Genomic DNA, 18,542 nt, shown 5'->3' with positions numbered 1-18,542 from the left:
AGAGGAACTTGAAGCATGTGTGTGTCTTCTCTGTGCAATGAATGAAAAAATAGATGACGAACGAGAACTACTAGAAGAAGAAATAGAAGTTTGTATTTGTGTTCTAGATCCACGAATTTTTTTATCATATATAGCATAAATATCATAAAGAAGTTGTTTTACCTCATCTTTAGCAGATTCAGAATCTTGATTCATATTTTCAGAATATGCATCAAGTAAAATTAGCACGCCAGTTAATTTAACTCTAGGATCAAATACAGCAGCTAAGTTATGTATAGGACATATCTTGTCCCAATACTCATTCCATTTAGATTCCATTAGGTCAATAATAGGCATTAAAACATCATCATATCTATGTTCTGCAAATTTTTGACTAATTATATATGCTTGTTGTAAAAATGAACATGAAGTAGGGTAATAAATACCAGAAAGAACATTGGTAGCATTATAAAAACTAAGCAAAAAATCTTCCAAAATTTTTCCTTTATTCCAATCAGTTTCAGACAATGTAAAGCCTAATCCACGATCATTAATATATGCACTTAATAAGTTTTTATATGGGTATGCATCATGTATCATGCTATATGTGGAGTTCCAACGAGTAATTACATCAAGTTTAAATTTTTTAAAACGTTTACCATGATTTATGCATAATTCCTTAAATTCTTGAAGTCTTGATCTTGAAGCATGAATAAAAGAAACTGCATTTCTAATTTTTGAAATCACATCTTGAATCATGCCCATGCCAGCTTGAACAGAAAGATTTAAGATATGACATGCACATCTAATATGCAGTAAATTTCCATCTAATATGGGATGCAATGAGTCTTTTAATAATGCAACAGCAGAATTATTATTAGATGCATTATCAAAAGTAATAGACATAATTTTATCATTAATATTATATGAACATGCAGTTTGATAAATAATATTTGAAATTTGTTGCCCAGAATGTGGAAAATCAAAAGCACGAAAAGCAAGAATACGTTTATTTAATTGCCAATCATTATCAATATAATGAGCAGTAATGGCAATAAAACAATTACTACCTACAGATGCTGACCAAATATCAGAAGTTAATGAAATTTTTACATTTAAAGTAGAAAGTGTTTCAATTAAATTTTGTTTCATTGCTAAAAAGTTGGTCATACTACTCTTCTAAATGTACGCCTACTAGTTCTTTTGTAAGCAGGTTGTAGGTTTAATTGAACATATTCTTCAAAATTAAAAGATTAATATAAACTAAAAGGTAATTCATTCTTAACTATCCATTTTACAAGTGCTTTTCTTTGATTTTCATGATTATATGCAAAATTACCTACAAGTAATCCCCCTTGTATATTAAGGGTACTTTGAGTTTGAGCATGAGAATCATGCATCCTATGACTCTCTTGATGTCTTTTTAAATGCCCTGTTCCCCCACTACTACTACAACTATAAAGTTTGGCACATTTTTTACATCTAGCTTTCCAGACTCCATCAACCATAACTCTATCAAATTCATTCCATACAGCACTAGTCCTCTTACGAGAAGAGGTTTGATCTTCACTCGGTTCACCAGTTCTAGAGGAACTAGGAACATGGGGTTGGAGATTAGTTTCTTCTCCCTCAGAAACAGGAATGCCAAACTGACTTTCCTCAAAAGATGACATATCTATGATTAATTCAAAAAATAAAAACTAACCGCAAGGAGGAATTGAGTAGAGGGTCGGAGGGCAGAGGCAGAGCCGAGATTCCGAGCTTCCTCTTGTGCTCTCAATAGAAGCGACCTTCTCTTCTCAACAGGAACCTCCTCTTGTGTAGCACTTGAACAAACTAAAAATTAAATTGCTAGAAGAGCACTTTAGAAGAGAGAAATAATAGCAGTAGAGAAGGAGAGAATGAGAGGTTTGGTGTGGTGAAAATGAGGGAGAAATGGGCTATTTATAGAAGCCCAAAATTTTTTTTCCCAAAATACCCCTCAATTCAGCCGTTATTGGACTGTTGGGAGGGGTAAAATGGACGTTTTCCCGAAAATAGCCGTTTCCAACGGCTATTTTCCTCCCCCCTCTCCAGACGGGCCGTACCGGCACGGCCCGTCTGGAGCCGTTGCGGGCCGTGCCAGGCACGGCCCGTGGCGTGCCGTGCCCGGCCCGGCCCGCCAATAGACGGGCCTGGGGCCGGGCCGGGCTGGCGTTCCGTGCTGGACGGGCCGTGCCCGGCACGGCCCGGCACGGCCCGTTTAGTCCTTTGGCCCGGTGGGCCTGGGCCGGGCCGGCCCGGCCCGGCCCGTTGCCCAACACTACTTGCTCGTGTGCATGTATGGACATGCACGCGAACAGACTACGGCCCGGCCCGTTGCCCAACACTACTTGCTCGTGTGCATGTATGGACATGCACGCGAACAGACTACTTGCTTTTGGCATTTTATTGCACAGTTAAGTTAATAATCAACTAATTTTTGTTTTGGTAAGACCCTTGATGCTAGAAATCCTATTGCACGTTTGAGAACATTCGCTTTATGTGTCTCTCTCTCTCTTTTGTATAAAGATGTGTAAGCCATGCAATATTACCGAACTATTTATCTTCTCATTTCTTGCAACTTCTATTTAGCTTCCTGTGCTTCCTTATATTTTTTCCATGCCTTCACCATATGCCATGTTATATTATCAACCCGTGCTTCCATTTCTTCACAAGCATATGTACCAAAACATAAATACCAGAAAAGAGAAGAAAACTACTGCTCTTTTTTTTTTAAGTGAAGAAGAGAACTACTACTTACTCATCCAATAATCCAAACATGACAAATCAAATTACTTTTAGCCTCGATCTCTGAGTGAAAGACATGTCTGTCCAAAACGTCGGAGACGATGGACAAGGAGTACATAAATAGTCGGGGCTGGCCACCACTGTCATGTTCTTTTAAGGGGGCGCCGTTCTCCTGTTGCCTGCTCATAATAATAATAATAATATAGGCAGTGGTCTATTATTTATGTGGCGATGTGTTGAACTTTTTACCTACTTGAGATTTAATATCCAGTTACAAGGAAGAAAGGAAATCGAGAAAAAAGCGTCTGTTTATAGCCAAATCATGGTTAGCCGCTGAATCTTTTTTATTTTGCTCGTAGGCTTTGTTGGATGAGTAGATTAAGTATCCCCCCTTTCTCAAAAGAAATAGGTGCTTCCTTTTTCTCCATTTGACTGTTCCACTAGGCATATCTTTATAGAAAGAAGGTTTAGATATATACAAGAAATCATAAGTCAGTCTTTAAAATATCATGCCTTTCTCAAATGAGATTGAGCAGTCCAAAATAATAAAGAAAACCTCTGAATTATGGGTCTTTAAGTTATTAACTGAATTTTTTTTGTGGAGGGAGACTGCTTCATACAAGCAGCCTAGCTGAAGGGGTACTACAAGAAAACTTAAGAAATGTTGCCAACTCATGCTCGCCCCACTTCACTTGAGCAGTATAAACTTCTTGCGGGGGCCATGAGTATCTAAACAAAGCGGTAACTCTTCAAAGGTCAAAAGTATTTTATCCAGTTATAGTATCTATTACGAACTCCTGCTATTGTGCTTGTCGATTCAAGTGATGTTCTTCTATCATTGCACCAAGCAATGATCTCTTTTTACATCCCTTCAAAATGGATCGCCAGGGAAAATCAATAATATGGTGTTCTTGCACGTTGTTCACCTGAGAAATTAACTTGAAAAGCAGATTTTGCATGAAAACACTTTGCTTAGTTAAAATATATATATATGAAAGTAATTAATATTAGCCTTCACTCTTCCGTGGGGTATGAGTGCGTGTGTGTGTGTGTGAGGGAGAGAGAGAGAGAACCATTTGCTAAAGCTTTGTACTCTTTTTATTTCGTATTGTTTCTTCATAAAAGACTCACAGCAGTGGACTTTGAGCCTTCTCACACCACCTTGACCTCCTTTATTGGTCCAGCAGATAGCGGGAAAGGCCGAAACACAGCCCATAACACAAGTACCTTCACACACACTAACGCCTGATTGTTAGAACACAACTGAAAGAGAATACGCTACGATCCATGGATTGACCAGGTATTTAAACTTGACAACAGCCATGATGGCTGATTGAGGTCAGTGCATTCCGCCAACTCCAGAAGTTTTGAAGTTGCTCTTGGAAAGCTTCGGAAGCAAGAAAAGTCCAACCACACCACACACGAAGGCGACTGCAGATGCAAGAGCGAAGGCAGGAATGTTCCCCTTTCCAAAGAGTGCATCCCATGGGCCAGCACCGAGAGCTACGATTACCTGCAGTAATAACAAATATCGGCACAGATGTAATCATCTGGAACTGTACTTCTAATATATGTGACTTAACTATAGGAATTAGAAACCAACACAGATGTAATCATCAGTCTCTTCAACCAGTAGTTAGTTCTGGATATTATGTTTTGTTTTCCTGCCGGTCATTCATTGCCAATGACGATCCCATGTTCGGTTGCAAATTGTTCGATTGGTTTGAAAGAAAATTTGCTAGGAAAGAGATCAGAAGTTACCTGGGGAACAACAATCGAAATGTTCAAAACTCCGGTGCAGAGTCCTGTACAATTGCATACAATCTTATCTGAACCAAAGCGCATGAAAACTAGATGCCATGAGATTCAACAAAGAAATAATTTAAACCAACCAACCTTGGCCGCCGCCACCATTTTGAGCTAACTGTGCTGTAACTGCGAAAGGAACACTATACAATATCTACACCAAGCAAAAGAGTTGTAAGACTGACAGGCTCGCTCACATTTGGAAGGCAGTAATAGATGGTATAGAAGCATCAGACGAGTGATACTAACGGCTAGGGGGAATCCGAGAGCTGCAAATAGAACAAGTGCTACAGCTCTGACACTGCCATCTGCGGTGACTACATCCTGAACGGAACCATGGTAATCATGCAAGGACCATGCGCTTATGATTGCAGTGGCAGCCATGCCGACAGCAACGATGAAGTTGCTCATCACCCACACTATTCTCGCACTCAATTTCCGGCACAATGGTTCAATCATGAAAGAACTAATCCCAAGAACAATCTAGCAAGAAGGAAACGAGTCTTATTTTGTAAATTCTGAAGGAATAAAACAAATGTCTATGATGTCTGGAATTTTTTTTCTTTGATCTTCTAATTTTAAGTTCAGCAGTCACATGAAAACAGATGAGGTAGTTTTGGAGCAACTTTCGACTTCTTACCGAGTTTAATAGCAGACCAAATGCACCTTGTCTGACCCCTTGGTCATAAGCAGCAATCTCAGCCTGCGATCCAGTTGGTTTCCCATGGTAAACTTCTCGTCCCATCCAATCTGTGTCGTAAAGGATGAACGGGAACCATGATAACTGCAAGCAACCAACATACAAAAAAATGAAGAAAAAAACAACAACAACAACAACAACAACAAGAAGAATTTAGAATATGGTACTCAAGATCGAGAATAAACAAATGCTTTGCTTCAGATTCACTTGTTTTGACAGAATGGTGAATCGCATACCCAAGTAAGAGCAGTGACAAGAAGAACTGAAGGCATTCCAGGAGGTAAATTCTTGAAACTTTTGAAGGCAGCAAGTATGCCAGCTCCTTGCTCATCTTCATTCTTCACCAGATCACCATTCGATTGAAGTTTCGCATTGACTTGAGATAGCGGAACTTCTCTAGCAACGATCATCGTCACAGATAAACAAGCAAGGAGGATGAACTGTTTGTACACGTAGAACATATTAGAGTCCATGCATATGGCACAAATGTTTATTCTGCCTTAAAATCCAAAACAGGGAGCTGACCATGAGATCATTAGTAGTTACAAATACTACAAGCAAAAGGAATAGAAGAAATATTCCTATGATTATGATGTTTATGTGGATGGACAACACCTAGTGATGATAGAAGTGAAAAAAAACAATAAAAATGATATGAAAGTTGGACTCAGAGGTCTGAGACTCAAATTGAAATTCACGAAATTACAAACAAAGCACGTGAATAAGATGAGGATAACAAGAGGAGTGTTGCAAATGCATCTATAGCAAAAGCTTGAACTAAAAAAGATTGTTGCCTAAATTGGAGAAACCAAAAAAATTTGATTTGGCCATCAGATGGTGGGGACTAACTTGTCAGGATCCATAATCAGATCACAATAAAAAGGCCATTGCACAATTATGGTTTCGACAACCTGGAGTTCTAGAAGAGGCAAACTGGGGATAGACCTAACTTTCGGTATATTTTTTTGTGCAAAATAGCTGCCCCAAGATCTGGGGCCACCCTTTCCTCGAAAGAGTGAAATAAATAAATAAAAAGCAATAATAATATGAATGAATCTATGAAAAGATAGCACTACTAAGTTCATACAAATGATAATCAAAGGAATGCATATTCGAGCAATATTATGCCGCAAAAATGTCTACCTACAACCTTTATTTTCTGAGTTTCTTCACCTTCTTTTGGAGGGTTTCGATGCCTTCACCATTTTTTCCTTCTCTTTTATTTTTCTCTTTGAGAAAGAGTTAGGCATGATTCCCCTTCTCTTTCCTCATCAAGACATCATTTAAATGAAGTAATTTGGCAATCATCTTGTCATTAAAAAGCATTTGTCGAAAAACAATATCAAGGGTGATAAAAATCATGTGCTTTACAAACTAGGTTAAAGCCTAATAGTTGTATAACAATCCAATATCTCACTCCAAAAGATAAGCAGTAAAGTATTATTTGGATTCGTTGGCCTATATAAGTACCCAAGATCCATCCATTGTATAGCCGATATAGGATTAAACATATGCCTGTATTGATTCTCATAAGTTGGAACCCTACTCCATATAGGAGGAGGTTCTTGGTTTGCAGCCAAAAAGATCAAGTCTAAGTAACTTAAGAAAAAAAATCAGCAAATAGAAAATGAAAATATCACATGTAAATGTAACATGGGAACTTACAACTGCAACCAAAAATGCACCCTTCAGATTTGCACAGGCTTCACAACAAGCTTTTGACAAAAGGAATGGAAACCACCTGCCCCAAGATCAATTCAAACAAGGAATCATTATTAAAAAATATTTCGACACATCCATCATCTCATAAACTAGAATGAAAAAATCTTAAAGCGCCTTGAGAAAACAAATGTATAAGCTCATATGGACATATATGCACTTGCATGTATGCATTCATATGCACATACCATGCATACATACACAAACACAAATATATACACTCATTGACTTTCATATATTGATATTACAAAATATCTCTAAGCAAAATAATAGTGTGACAACCCAGGACTTCACCTTATTTAGGTCCTTATTTTTGTATAAATATCCAAGATCTGTCCAGTGCAAATCCAATATGGGATTTAACACACACCCCACATAGGTCCTCACATAATCCTTCTGTTTGACCCCAGCATCCTGGCCAGGTTAAGACTCTAAATTCTTTTAAATCTAATCACAAACACAATGATTAGCCTGTAGTCAAGTCCAACAGACCTATGCTATGTGTCCTCTAGTCCATATAAGCTATATATCAGATCGGTTCTGATACCATTTGTAACATTACAGGATCTTACCTAAAAATACTAGCTACAAGGTATTATTTGGATTTTTCAACCCTGTATAAATACCTAAGATCTATCCAAGACGTAACCGATGTAGGATTTAACACACACCCGCACATGTCCTCACAAATGGTAAGGTGACCATTTATTTAATTGAATTAGTGAAATGATAAGGAGAACAAAAAAGCAAAAAAGAAAAGAAGAATGTACCGACAAATGATTTTGGCTATGTCTTCTCTAGAGGACGAGTAATATGCCATCCCCACAACACTTCTATATTCAAACCAAAGAGTATTTCTTTAAAGAGATGATCTCATAAACTAATCAAGGGCACATCGATCTACTGTTGTCGTAAGAAGAGTAAAATGTGTGCATATTTGTGTGTACATTTGTGCACATGCATATACCTGGAAACAGTGAGAGCTATAAAATCTCATACATACTTGTGCCAATCATTAGTAGAACCAGAAGAATATCCTAGGATATTCCCAAAAGCCATCCATGAGCAGAATATTGCATTTGCTGCACTGCATCCATGATGACCTGTCCACGAGTAACTGGTATCTCAGTACATTTGACATTAATATTGTGTTGTGAATACAATGACTTGAAGTTAAAAGATGGTTTAAGTAAACAAAGAACACAAATCTATTCTGCATTAACCATGCAATTACAGCTCACCTGAGAGATCAGCCATAAGTGCACGAGATGGACCCTGAAACATATGAATTGCAAAAACTTTGAATATTTATAATACATCAAAACCCTCATGTATGAAAATTTTAGTGGATTAGTAAATTAAGCATTAAATAGACATACCTGTACTGCATTATTAGAAAAATCCAGAACCCAAAATCCAACAACAAAAACAATAGCAGCATGCCATCGGGCACCATGATAAACACTATATTTTTTAAGAAATATGGTCAATACCACTTTTTAAAGGTACATTAAACAAAGAAGACAATGTAATAAGGAAAGCAAATGAAACCTGCAGTGCTCCTTGGTATCGCCTAAGGCGACTCCGATGTCTGAAGAAAACCCAATTACAACCACCTAGAACACAAACATGGACTTGCTATGATGAAACCGAGAAATCATAACAATCATAGAAAAACCCTTGTATTTGAGCATATTGATACTCACAGCACCACAAATCAATAGACATCCAGTAAGTATAAACGGTCTCCTCCTCCCATATCCTGAATGACACCTATCACTCCACAAACCAACTAAAGGCTGAACCTGCTCGCATATAAAAGACCGTGGCATGTCGATCAATTTCTTGTTATGTCTTTCTCAACAAAAGAGAATTGCATAAAACTCCAAATAATTAAAGAACTCTATAATCTACATAACTTAGATTAGCACAAATTTAAAATTGATCTTTTAAAGTGGTATAAATTATAAGAATAAAAAACATAACGAAAAAGTGAATAAACTTCATAAATATTTTTATTTTTTCGTAGATAATTCAATACATTGCCCCTTTGATTATTATTGTTTTCCCTGTTATATACCTCAAATCTATGATGTTGAGCATGTCAGACTTAAAAAAATAAAAGAGAAGAAATAGTTTGTCGGAATGGAAGGTTGCCAATGTTTAATGCTGAACTTACATGAGATGTGTGAGTTATCAAATCATAATATAATAACTTGTTCATATCGTACAAAATTAGCCATTAGCCAAATTGTAAACTCAATAGGAGAATTTAAAAGCTTAGAATCCAAGATAAATAAAATTACACCTAAAACTAAAAAGCCTTATCAAGGACAATTAACAGGGCATGTTTATCAAAGTCTAATTGTAATGAAGTTTGACCTTCAAGTTTCTCTGAAAATTTGAAGTTAAAGGGTTTTAATACTCACCAAGAAGCCTGCGATAGGGCCACAGAGCCACATGAGAGAGGAAAGGGCATGGGATATTCCCAGTGTCTACACCAACAAAAAGAGTAAGAATAACATTGAATATTGAAAGACATGTTACAAAAAAAAGAAAGAGAGGGCAGATATTTTCTTTCTCATCATTGTTAAGAGCAGATAAAATAAAATAATATATTGAAAAAACTCTATCGCGCACACAGACACACACAAGTATATAACTAGATATACATATATATGTACATACATACTATTATAAGTGTTTATTGTGTCAAAAAATGATATACTATTGTGACCATTCTGGATACGTAATTCTTCATTATGTTAAAAAGATGCACTTTAATTTCATTACAAACACAGTACATATTTCTTTTTCCTTACTAGAAAAATACATAAAAATGGCACTATATACGCATCATCATTGTCATGGTCGCAACAAGTGCACTCTATTCTAGAGTCGGAGTGTCCCTCTCGCCCTCAAAATAACCATCAGCTGCAGCTACACCTGGCGCACGAACTTCGGAGCAACTGAACAGACTTCTCGTGTTATTTATCCAGATGACAAAATTTAACGTAAGGAGAGAGAGAGAGAGAGAGAGGAAGGAAGAAAAAATGTTATGAAGCCCAGCGCTTTGGTGGCAAGTGAACGGTGTCTGGGATTGGAAATTGGCCAAGCTTGGACCTAATAACTCCATTTCTGGGCTGTTTGAAGTGGGGGCCATTCACAACGGTCGCTAAATGACGCGGTCCGACGTATTCGCGTGGTACGACATCACCACCTCTTACGGTCAAAGTCAACTTGACCACGCGTACGACCGGATTTATGCAGACGTGTAAGTTGTTCAGCTCAAAAACTCGCGCGTAATTTGTCCAGAGTCCTCGAGAAATAGCAATATAAAACTCGAAACTCGAAACTGACTGGTAATCGGATAAAATCTTTCTTCAAGGAAGGAGGGGGTGAAAAAAACCACGCTCAAAAGATCGCATAAATAAGTCTCTTTCTGCATGATTCTTTGAGACTAAAACTTATTTTAACTGAAATCTGCTATCTATATACGTAGTAGGGTACCAACCAAATCACATTTCCCTATCAAACCATTTATTTAAAACAAAACAAACAAAAAAACACCTCGAATCATCACTGAAATCCGGCATGCAGCGCATTTCATGGAGAGCAAAAAAATATATATCATAAACGCCAGGGAGAAATAGAAATAGAAGGAAAGGAGAGGAGACGATGGAGGTGATAACTTGAACGTAAGCAGAGGTGGGAATAAGAGGTTCGGAGGCTTCCCACTGGTTAGAGAGAAAAGGTGGGTGAGAAGGAGTTGCCTTTGGCTCGGAAGAGATGGAAGAGAGGGGGTTGGAAATAGGTGGGGGGTGGAGGAGGAGGAGGAGGAGGGAGGAGGGGTTGGGGCGAAGGCAACGTGGTGGAGGAGGATAGAAGTAGGTAGCCAATTATTAGTGTACCGATAAAAAGCTATGGATGCGGTAGACACGCCAATGCTCTCGTTTGTACGTAACTTGCCATTTATTTCCCGTGAGAGCAGCTTTATCACTTGGGTCCCCAAATTTTATTTTTTTTAAAAATAAATATATATTTTGAGGAACTAAAAAGAAAATTTCAAGTACTTTTGGATTTTTTAGACCTTATTTCTTTTTAACTTATTTTATCTTATTGCTTTTTTAATATTTTATATTTTATCTTGCTTTATAGTTTTCATATTATTTTATATTTTATGTTTTTATATTTCTTTTATATGTTATCTTAATATATCTTATTTTAAATCTTACTTTTTTTCATGTATATTTTATCTTATTACTTTTTTTCATGCTAGGATTATCTTCTTTTCCCCCCTCGAAGACATATAGGGTAAAACAAAATAAAATCATGCTTAAGTTTGCTATAATATTTGTATCTTTGGAACACCCATAGTCTACTTATATTTTGTGAAACTGATGGCATTGCCCTTTTTCAACATCCAAGATATAGTACAATTCACAATTAAAAATATTTGATAAAAATAATTATTTTGCGAAATGGCATATATTATAATTTGAAATGTAAAATGTTTCACCATATCCATTATCTCATATCATAATCAATGGTGGGGCACAGGCATTTATTGTTTTGTCTTCTGCACAAACGGCAGCAGAGCACCAATGCACGTTTCATTTCCTTCAATTATTATATATTGATTGTTTGCTCTCAACAATAAAAGAAATGCAAAGATAAACTAAAAATATGAATTAGTTATTTCATTGCTCAACCATTATTACTTTCGCATTATATGGCTGAAATAACTCTAGACTCGGGGCAATGACAAGCTCCTCCGTTGACATCGTGATGCCCTTGTCATGAACTGGCTCCTAATATTTATAAACCATATGGCATCTCTTTAAATAGTAGATACTGCAATACAAGGGAGGCAAATCATATACAGATAAGGATTAATTCTACGAGAAAAACGGTTAAAAATTGATAAAAATTAATCAGCAGCGCTAGAAACAATGAACTTGGTGGCCGAGGGCTATAGTACAAGGATCGCGGTTGCATCCTCTTTGCGCGAAAGGAGAAAATACCTTCCTTCGCACCACTTGACCGTTGGATCATCCACTTGCACAGATCGCAAAGTGAGATGGGGATTATCCAACGGTCAACGGGCGAGAAGGAAGGTGCATCCTTCTTTCGTGGAATATGCAAGGGGAGTTTGCGACGGAAATCAAATACGTAGCTGAGCATCCAAATCTCATGTCCCTTTTCAAACCATTTATTTTTTTCCAAAAAAAATAAATAAATCACTAAAACTCATCATCCAAGGCAATAATTGGAGGGCAAAAAATAATAATAATAAAACGCTGGAAGAAGGCGAAAGAAAAAGGGGGAGAGAGAGGAGACGAAGGTGGTGATCACCTGAACGTATGGCGTGAGCAGCGACAGCTGCAGAGCCCAACCGTACTGGACTCCGCCGGCCACCATGCAAGCAAAGATCAGCCTCGTCAGGCTGATCGGCTTCTCCGGCGGCAGCCCACCGGCGGTCTCCACCAAGCCTACGTCCCTCCCGCCGCCGCTCCTGGCGCCCCTATTCCCCGCCAGCTCCACCTCGCCGCTCCCCCGCTCGCCATTCGGCATCCTGACCCCCGCCGAACCACCGTAAAGAGTATCGCCTTGAGAGAAAGAGAGAGCGAGAGAGAGAGAGAGAAGAGTAGTGAGATGTGCGTGCCGCGAGGGGTGGACACGGGATGTAAAGCGCTGGCGGAGTCACGGTCTGCTGTCCTGGTATTTATTGTAGTATCCCCCGCCACGCGCTTTCGGATAAACTCTTATCGGTGTAATTTTCCGCCACGTGGAATGCACAAGTTAGCAATACAGTACTCCGCGAGATAGTTAGTTTACCGAGTCGACCGAACAGAGATGCGGTCACCGACCGGTAAGGCTCGTTGACCTCGACATCGACCCCTGTCGTCGCCTGGTCCGGAATTAATTGGAAACTGGCGGTTATGGTATCCATCTCTGCTCCAAGAAGGCTACACCGTATTTCTGACGCTCGAAGGTTGCCTAAAAGAGAGAAATAAAAGCAAACAAGCACCAACTCGACCAAACCCAGGATGGATATATGACAATAATTTTTCATATATTGCTGCTTGGTCAATACACTTATCTGCAGAATTATTCCAACTGGTATTAATCGACCCTTACGATAAATTTTTACGTATAGTTGCTTGGTCCAGTGCACTTATGGGTAGAATTATTCCAGCTGATATCAATCATTTTTTTAGCATAAGATCAATCCATGCATGACATGAATGTAAATCCAATGGTATCAATATATCCTTTATGATAGTTATCCTTTAAAAGATGATTTCAAAATAGCATAACAGAAACAAATTTGGTTCATGTGTGTCAAAATTTTATTAAATTATATACGTGTCTGGTCAGGGAAAACAATAAAGAGTCCAAATTGAAGATATTCCTATGAAAGACTTGTTATGAACATATATATATATATATATATATATATATAGTTATTTATTTATTTATTTATTTAAAACCTGCCCAAGATGACAACATTTTATGCAACAAACCTGATAGGTATCCATTAATTATTGGCCAGTAATTTTATATGGATAAACATGTGGCAATTAATATGGGTCATAATTCGACAAGAAAGTAAATGGATATGGATAATTGTTATCCATATGGAAGGTGGGTCCACAAGATTTGAAGCATATCCGGTAAGAGTATGCTCAAGTTCTGAGCCTTGGGACGAACGTCTTGACTAAGCCGGGGGTCGAACCAAAAATGCCAGGCCAACGGTTTTTGCGCGCATCTGACAGGCCATGGCCACGGCAGCCATCTCTATTTATAGCACATGCAACGAGCCTCTTGGGAAAAGCAAGCAGTGGCCAAGATGAGCTTCTCTATCGACCTAGGTCAGAACATAGACAACCTTAGGTCCCGAACAGTTTGAATCAAAGTCCAAATTTTTAGCCTATCAATGATGTAACTATCGGCTATCGTTTTGAGACTGCTAGGCTAACACAACAATCTCACATTGCACCGCTATCACGTAACACTTTCATCGGATCTTTCATTGACTCAACATGGTATGCATTGGGAGCGAAAAATCGAATAATGATAGAGTTACATCATGCCTAGTTTGTATAATTTTGTATCAGATTTTTACGTTGCTTAATTCAATGTCTTTTTAGTTTTGTAGGTAAACCCTACATCCATGACTCCATCCATTTGTTTCTTTATTTTTTGTTAGCATAATTTTAGGGATCACGTAACAACCTGCATCATCCATAATATTTTTTTATTAACGTGATTATGTATCAACCTGTATTAATTTTCTTTATTAGTATGATCTTATTAGAGTGATTTTAAGAATCGCATAACAACTTGTATCGGTCAATAAAATTTTCTATTATCAGTGTGATCCTATATGAAGCTATGTTATTTTTCTTATATGGAGTCTATATACTAGTATATATAACCCTAAGATGTACCGAATATGATGGAATAGAGAAATAAAATTATTTTTTTCTTATTTTTCTCTTCTGCCGCAAATATTTTAACAGTTTTGGACATCAACATGGTTCTTGCGGAGGACATGAGGGTTCCATGGTGAGCCCCAAGAAGTCAAAATGGCTTTCTCTTTGTCAATAACACAAAATTAAGTGCTTTTTTTTGTTTTGCTCATCGATCATTTTTTAAGGAACAGGAGCATGTGAAGTAAAACTGATGCAACTTGATTTTTCAATTGAGTTTAAATATAAATTTATGAAATATCTTTAATAAAATATAAAAAAATACCATAACACATCTTTATTTTTGATCGATTTGCACTCATACCTCTTCAGCAATAAATTTTTTTAATTAAGTTCTTTGAGTTACCATACTGATCCAATGTAACTCTATTGTCCATCCACCATCCAACATTGTTAGTCCGTCGTCTCGAAAGACAAATTTACCCTCTCACTCTTTAGTCTACTCTGAAGTCCTTTCTACTTCCCCACATACCGTTCCATGCCAATCCTCTACTCACATCTTCTTTTCTTTGCTGATTCGATATTTGTATATAGTCCACGTCCCTAGTAATCTCAAGCCAGTCATCCTAGCTAGCCATTCCAAGAGGCCATCATATCCCCTTTTTTTAGCCACGAAGAGCATGACACCATGCCAGCTATCATGTGCACCTTTCCAATCAAAATACTCATTAATAATCTACTTCAAATAGTTCGATATATTGGCTTCCTTTCGTGTCCCACAAATGTAGCCTCCAATAAAGAGGGAGGAGATGAGGGGGGAGTGATTGGTCTAGTGCGCCAAGGCGAGTACCATGGTATTGGCAACGATGGTCAAGCCACCCTCTTTGGAGATGATCAGCATTGCTCGGCCATCCTCTACCTTGACTTACTTCGTCTCCCTGATCACCACCTCGACCTCGTGCTCCAACATGACAATGGCGAGGAGCATGCAAGTAAGGAGCTGCGGATGGACCTAGGTCGTGGTCTCCACCACCTTGATCATCTGTGACACTTAAGCAGTCGCACTATCAACCCATGATAAGAGGAGTATTGATTCTCTGGCATTAGAGAGGGTGTCAAGAGGGTACATGAGTGAGGGTGAAGAAAGGGGCCATACTCGTTTCAATCTAATGTGAGGAAGTCGACCGCAATCTACGAGAGGATTTTCAAGGGGCCAGATAGATTTAGAGGTGACTGAGATAAAGTTGGTTCAGAGGGCTTTTTTATGTTAGAGTCCCTAATTTAGATGGATGGTTTTGATTTCATGATTAATATATTTGTATATTGACGAGTTATGGAGGTGATGGAGAGTGATCAACCTGGATAATTGGATTGAGACGATATAGGTTGTTGGTGCTCGATAGAAAGCATTGGTGGCCACCATTGACGGGTGCCTTGTTGTCAGCACCAATAGCAGAAGCAAGGCCATAGCAGAATCTGATGTTGCAAGGTCATTATGGAGTTGGGGGGATTTGGAGCTAAATATATTCATATTGTTACGCGATGTTAAGTGAAGAGTATTTTAGTCCTAAATATGTCACATAACTATTACATGGCACAACCCTATGAGCCCGGTAAATGGAGATGGATAGCGGAACTATATTGCACCACTCTATGAACTTAAAATTTTAAACAAGAGGGATGGTAAGTAAAAACTGCCTTTAAATAGAGAGGATATTCCAATAATTTTGCCTAAAAGACAAATATATTATTTGTTGCATGGTTCCCTTTTGGATGCTATGAACTGGTCACTAGGTCTTTTACCTAGTGGTTGGGTTGGACTCATTTCATTTTCATTTGAGGGCCAGGTCTAGGCACATGCATTGGATACAACTGCTAGATCAATGATTGCAATCGAAGGAATTATATCGTTTGATTATCAACTTAAGGAAGATACTATTTAAGGTGATCAAAACTTGGCCCCTTTTTTTTTTTCCTTAGGGCAGAAGGAAAATTACACTATAGATCAATTAGGACTTTAAGATAGATGCACCCACTTCAATCATCTTGAATCAGGTGTAAGATAGGCCACAAGTTGTGGCTTAGCATCACCTTCTCTTCTGTCAGTATCCCTGCACAGCGATTCAGCGAACCAATCCGTTGGACGGTTTCCTTCCATATAGGCTTGCTGCCCAAAATTAGGATGGTATACTGTTTACAATATAGGTTAAATTGGCTATTGGATACTAAGACGCACCAAATTAGGAAGACCACGGAGATAGCCCAAGGGCAGGATCCAGTTCGATGGCCCCCAACCAAGTTGCCAAGAATGTGCCATTTAATTTCTGGGAGAAAGAACTCTTGAATGGTGGGCCAAATTGATAAGTTATTGGACCATTAATTCCCTGCCCCTTTCTGACACCACTGTGGTCTTCGAGGCAGTCCAAGGTTTCTAATTCCGAGAGAGCCGCCAGGTGGATAAGGTGGGGCCGTCGATCCATATCTGTTGGGCTCGTGGGGCCCACACAACTATCAAGAAATGCTATTTTTTGATTGCCGTCTTGGACCAGATAGCTCATCCACTCCGAATCCGAGATTATTATTATTATTATTATTATTATTATTATTATTATTATTATTATTATTATTGCTGAAGCGGATGATTTGTACCATATACATACATTCAATAAAATTAAAAAATAATAAATTATAGAACGCTCTACGCAACTTCCTTTTTCCAATCCATAGGTTGTCTCCAAAGTAACTAGTCACATACGAAACTATCCAGTCTGCGGCTCTGTTTATCTTTCTAAAAATATGCTTGGCCTAAAAAGCCAAAACTCCTCTTTTTTGCTGGACACCACATCACCAGCGGTTGAGGCCTGCTGCCGATCGCCGCCTGGTCAAACTATTAGATTGCATGGTAGCAACTTAGAATGAACTCGAGCTCGCCTGAAAATATGAACATAGGGTTTTTTTTAAAAAAACAATGGATCCATATACTAAACTAATTTTGCATTCAAGCAAACCCAGCCCAACCAACCAAAGTACCGAGTTTCATTAGCACCGGTATCTTCATGTGACATCGACCAAAACAGCCACCTACAATTGCAACAGCAATACGAGCTTTTGTTCATAATTTTTTTTTGAAAATAAAATAAAATTTGTTATGAGCGGAGAGTAATAGAAAAAAAAAAGGAAAAATGATGGTGGTGTTTGCTATGGTAAAATGATATCATTTTTTTACTTTCATATATTACTTTCCACTCATATTTTTTAGTAATTTTATTTTCCAAGGAAAACCTATAATTGGTTAGCAAGGTGAATAAAGGCCATTGTTACTTATTTTTTCTAAAATAAAGATATTATGTCTCGAGCCGTTACTTAAACAAAAAAAAATCTTTTATTTCGTCTAGTTTAGAGGCTTGAATTTAATTAGAAATTTTATTTTATTCAAATGAACAATGAAAATATCTAATAATAGCCATTACTTCTATCTTACTCTACTGTTTAAAGTTTCTCCAATTAATATGTATAATTTAAAAAATGCCTAAGGGTGTAGACCAGCAAACTGTGATCACCACCAAACTTGATTGGAAACTAATTTTGAATTCGAAATTCAAGATTAAGCTTGATTTCTTTTTCACTATTTCAAGCTCGAATCAAGCTTAATATAAACTAATCTGAATAGGAGTCTAATTGATTAGTGTAAAAATCCTAAACCTAGCGAAAAGTCCATTCAAACTTGAAGCAAGCTTGGTTCAAATTTGATTGCAAGCATGGTTAAAATTGAATTAGTGTTTTATGGATTCAAAAAGTGCCATAGATGACAACTCCAGGACTCAAATCACCTGCAAATATATGCAAAATAGTTACCAACTATTATAACATTTATTTGCCCATTTTATATGTTCAAATTTTTTTTATATTAAAAAAAGGTTATTGTAACAATTACTACAACGATGTTATAATGAAAAATTACATAAATAATGGGAAAAATATTATTATTCAATTTATTGTTCTGTCAATAAAATGTAGCTTTCAGGTGGCATAGACATTTTTTTTGGAGGGAACATTGAAAACTGATGATGCCAGACTGTGATAATTATAATGAGATGAGGTTCATTATATAAATATTAACATATATAACAAAA

General features: G+C 37.6%; 1 protein-coding gene across 1 annotated transcript; it reads right to left on the bottom strand.

Annotated features, from left to right (window-relative positions):
• Nucleotides 1-3,828: 3,828 nt before the first annotated feature.
• On the bottom strand, nucleotides 3,829-12,574 carry LOC113463062 (sucrose transport protein SUT1-like). The gene is made up of 14 exons (XM_026806680.2): nucleotides 12,329-12,574; nucleotides 9,403-9,468; nucleotides 8,680-8,778; nucleotides 8,525-8,589; nucleotides 8,353-8,437; nucleotides 8,215-8,248; nucleotides 7,977-8,076; nucleotides 6,920-6,995; nucleotides 5,491-5,694; nucleotides 5,195-5,338; nucleotides 4,804-5,037; nucleotides 4,645-4,708; nucleotides 4,510-4,553; nucleotides 3,829-4,261 (listed from the first exon to the last, which is right to left on the bottom strand). Exons 1-14 carry the CDS (start codon nucleotides 12,545-12,547, stop codon nucleotides 4,088-4,090), a joined length of 1,608 nt encoding a protein of 535 aa, XP_026662481.2. The 5' UTR covers nucleotides 12,548-12,574; the 3' UTR covers nucleotides 3,829-4,087.
• Between the last annotated feature and the right edge of the window lie 5,968 nt (nucleotides 12,575-18,542).

The sequence above is a fragment of the Phoenix dactylifera genome, chromosome 8 (genome assembly GCF_009389715.1).
Source record: "Phoenix dactylifera cultivar Barhee BC4 chromosome 8, palm_55x_up_171113_PBpolish2nd_filt_p, whole genome shotgun sequence".
Lineage (NCBI taxonomy): Eukaryota > Viridiplantae > Streptophyta > Magnoliopsida > Arecales > Arecaceae > Phoenix > Phoenix dactylifera.
This window is presented reverse-complemented; position numbering and strand designations above follow the sequence as displayed.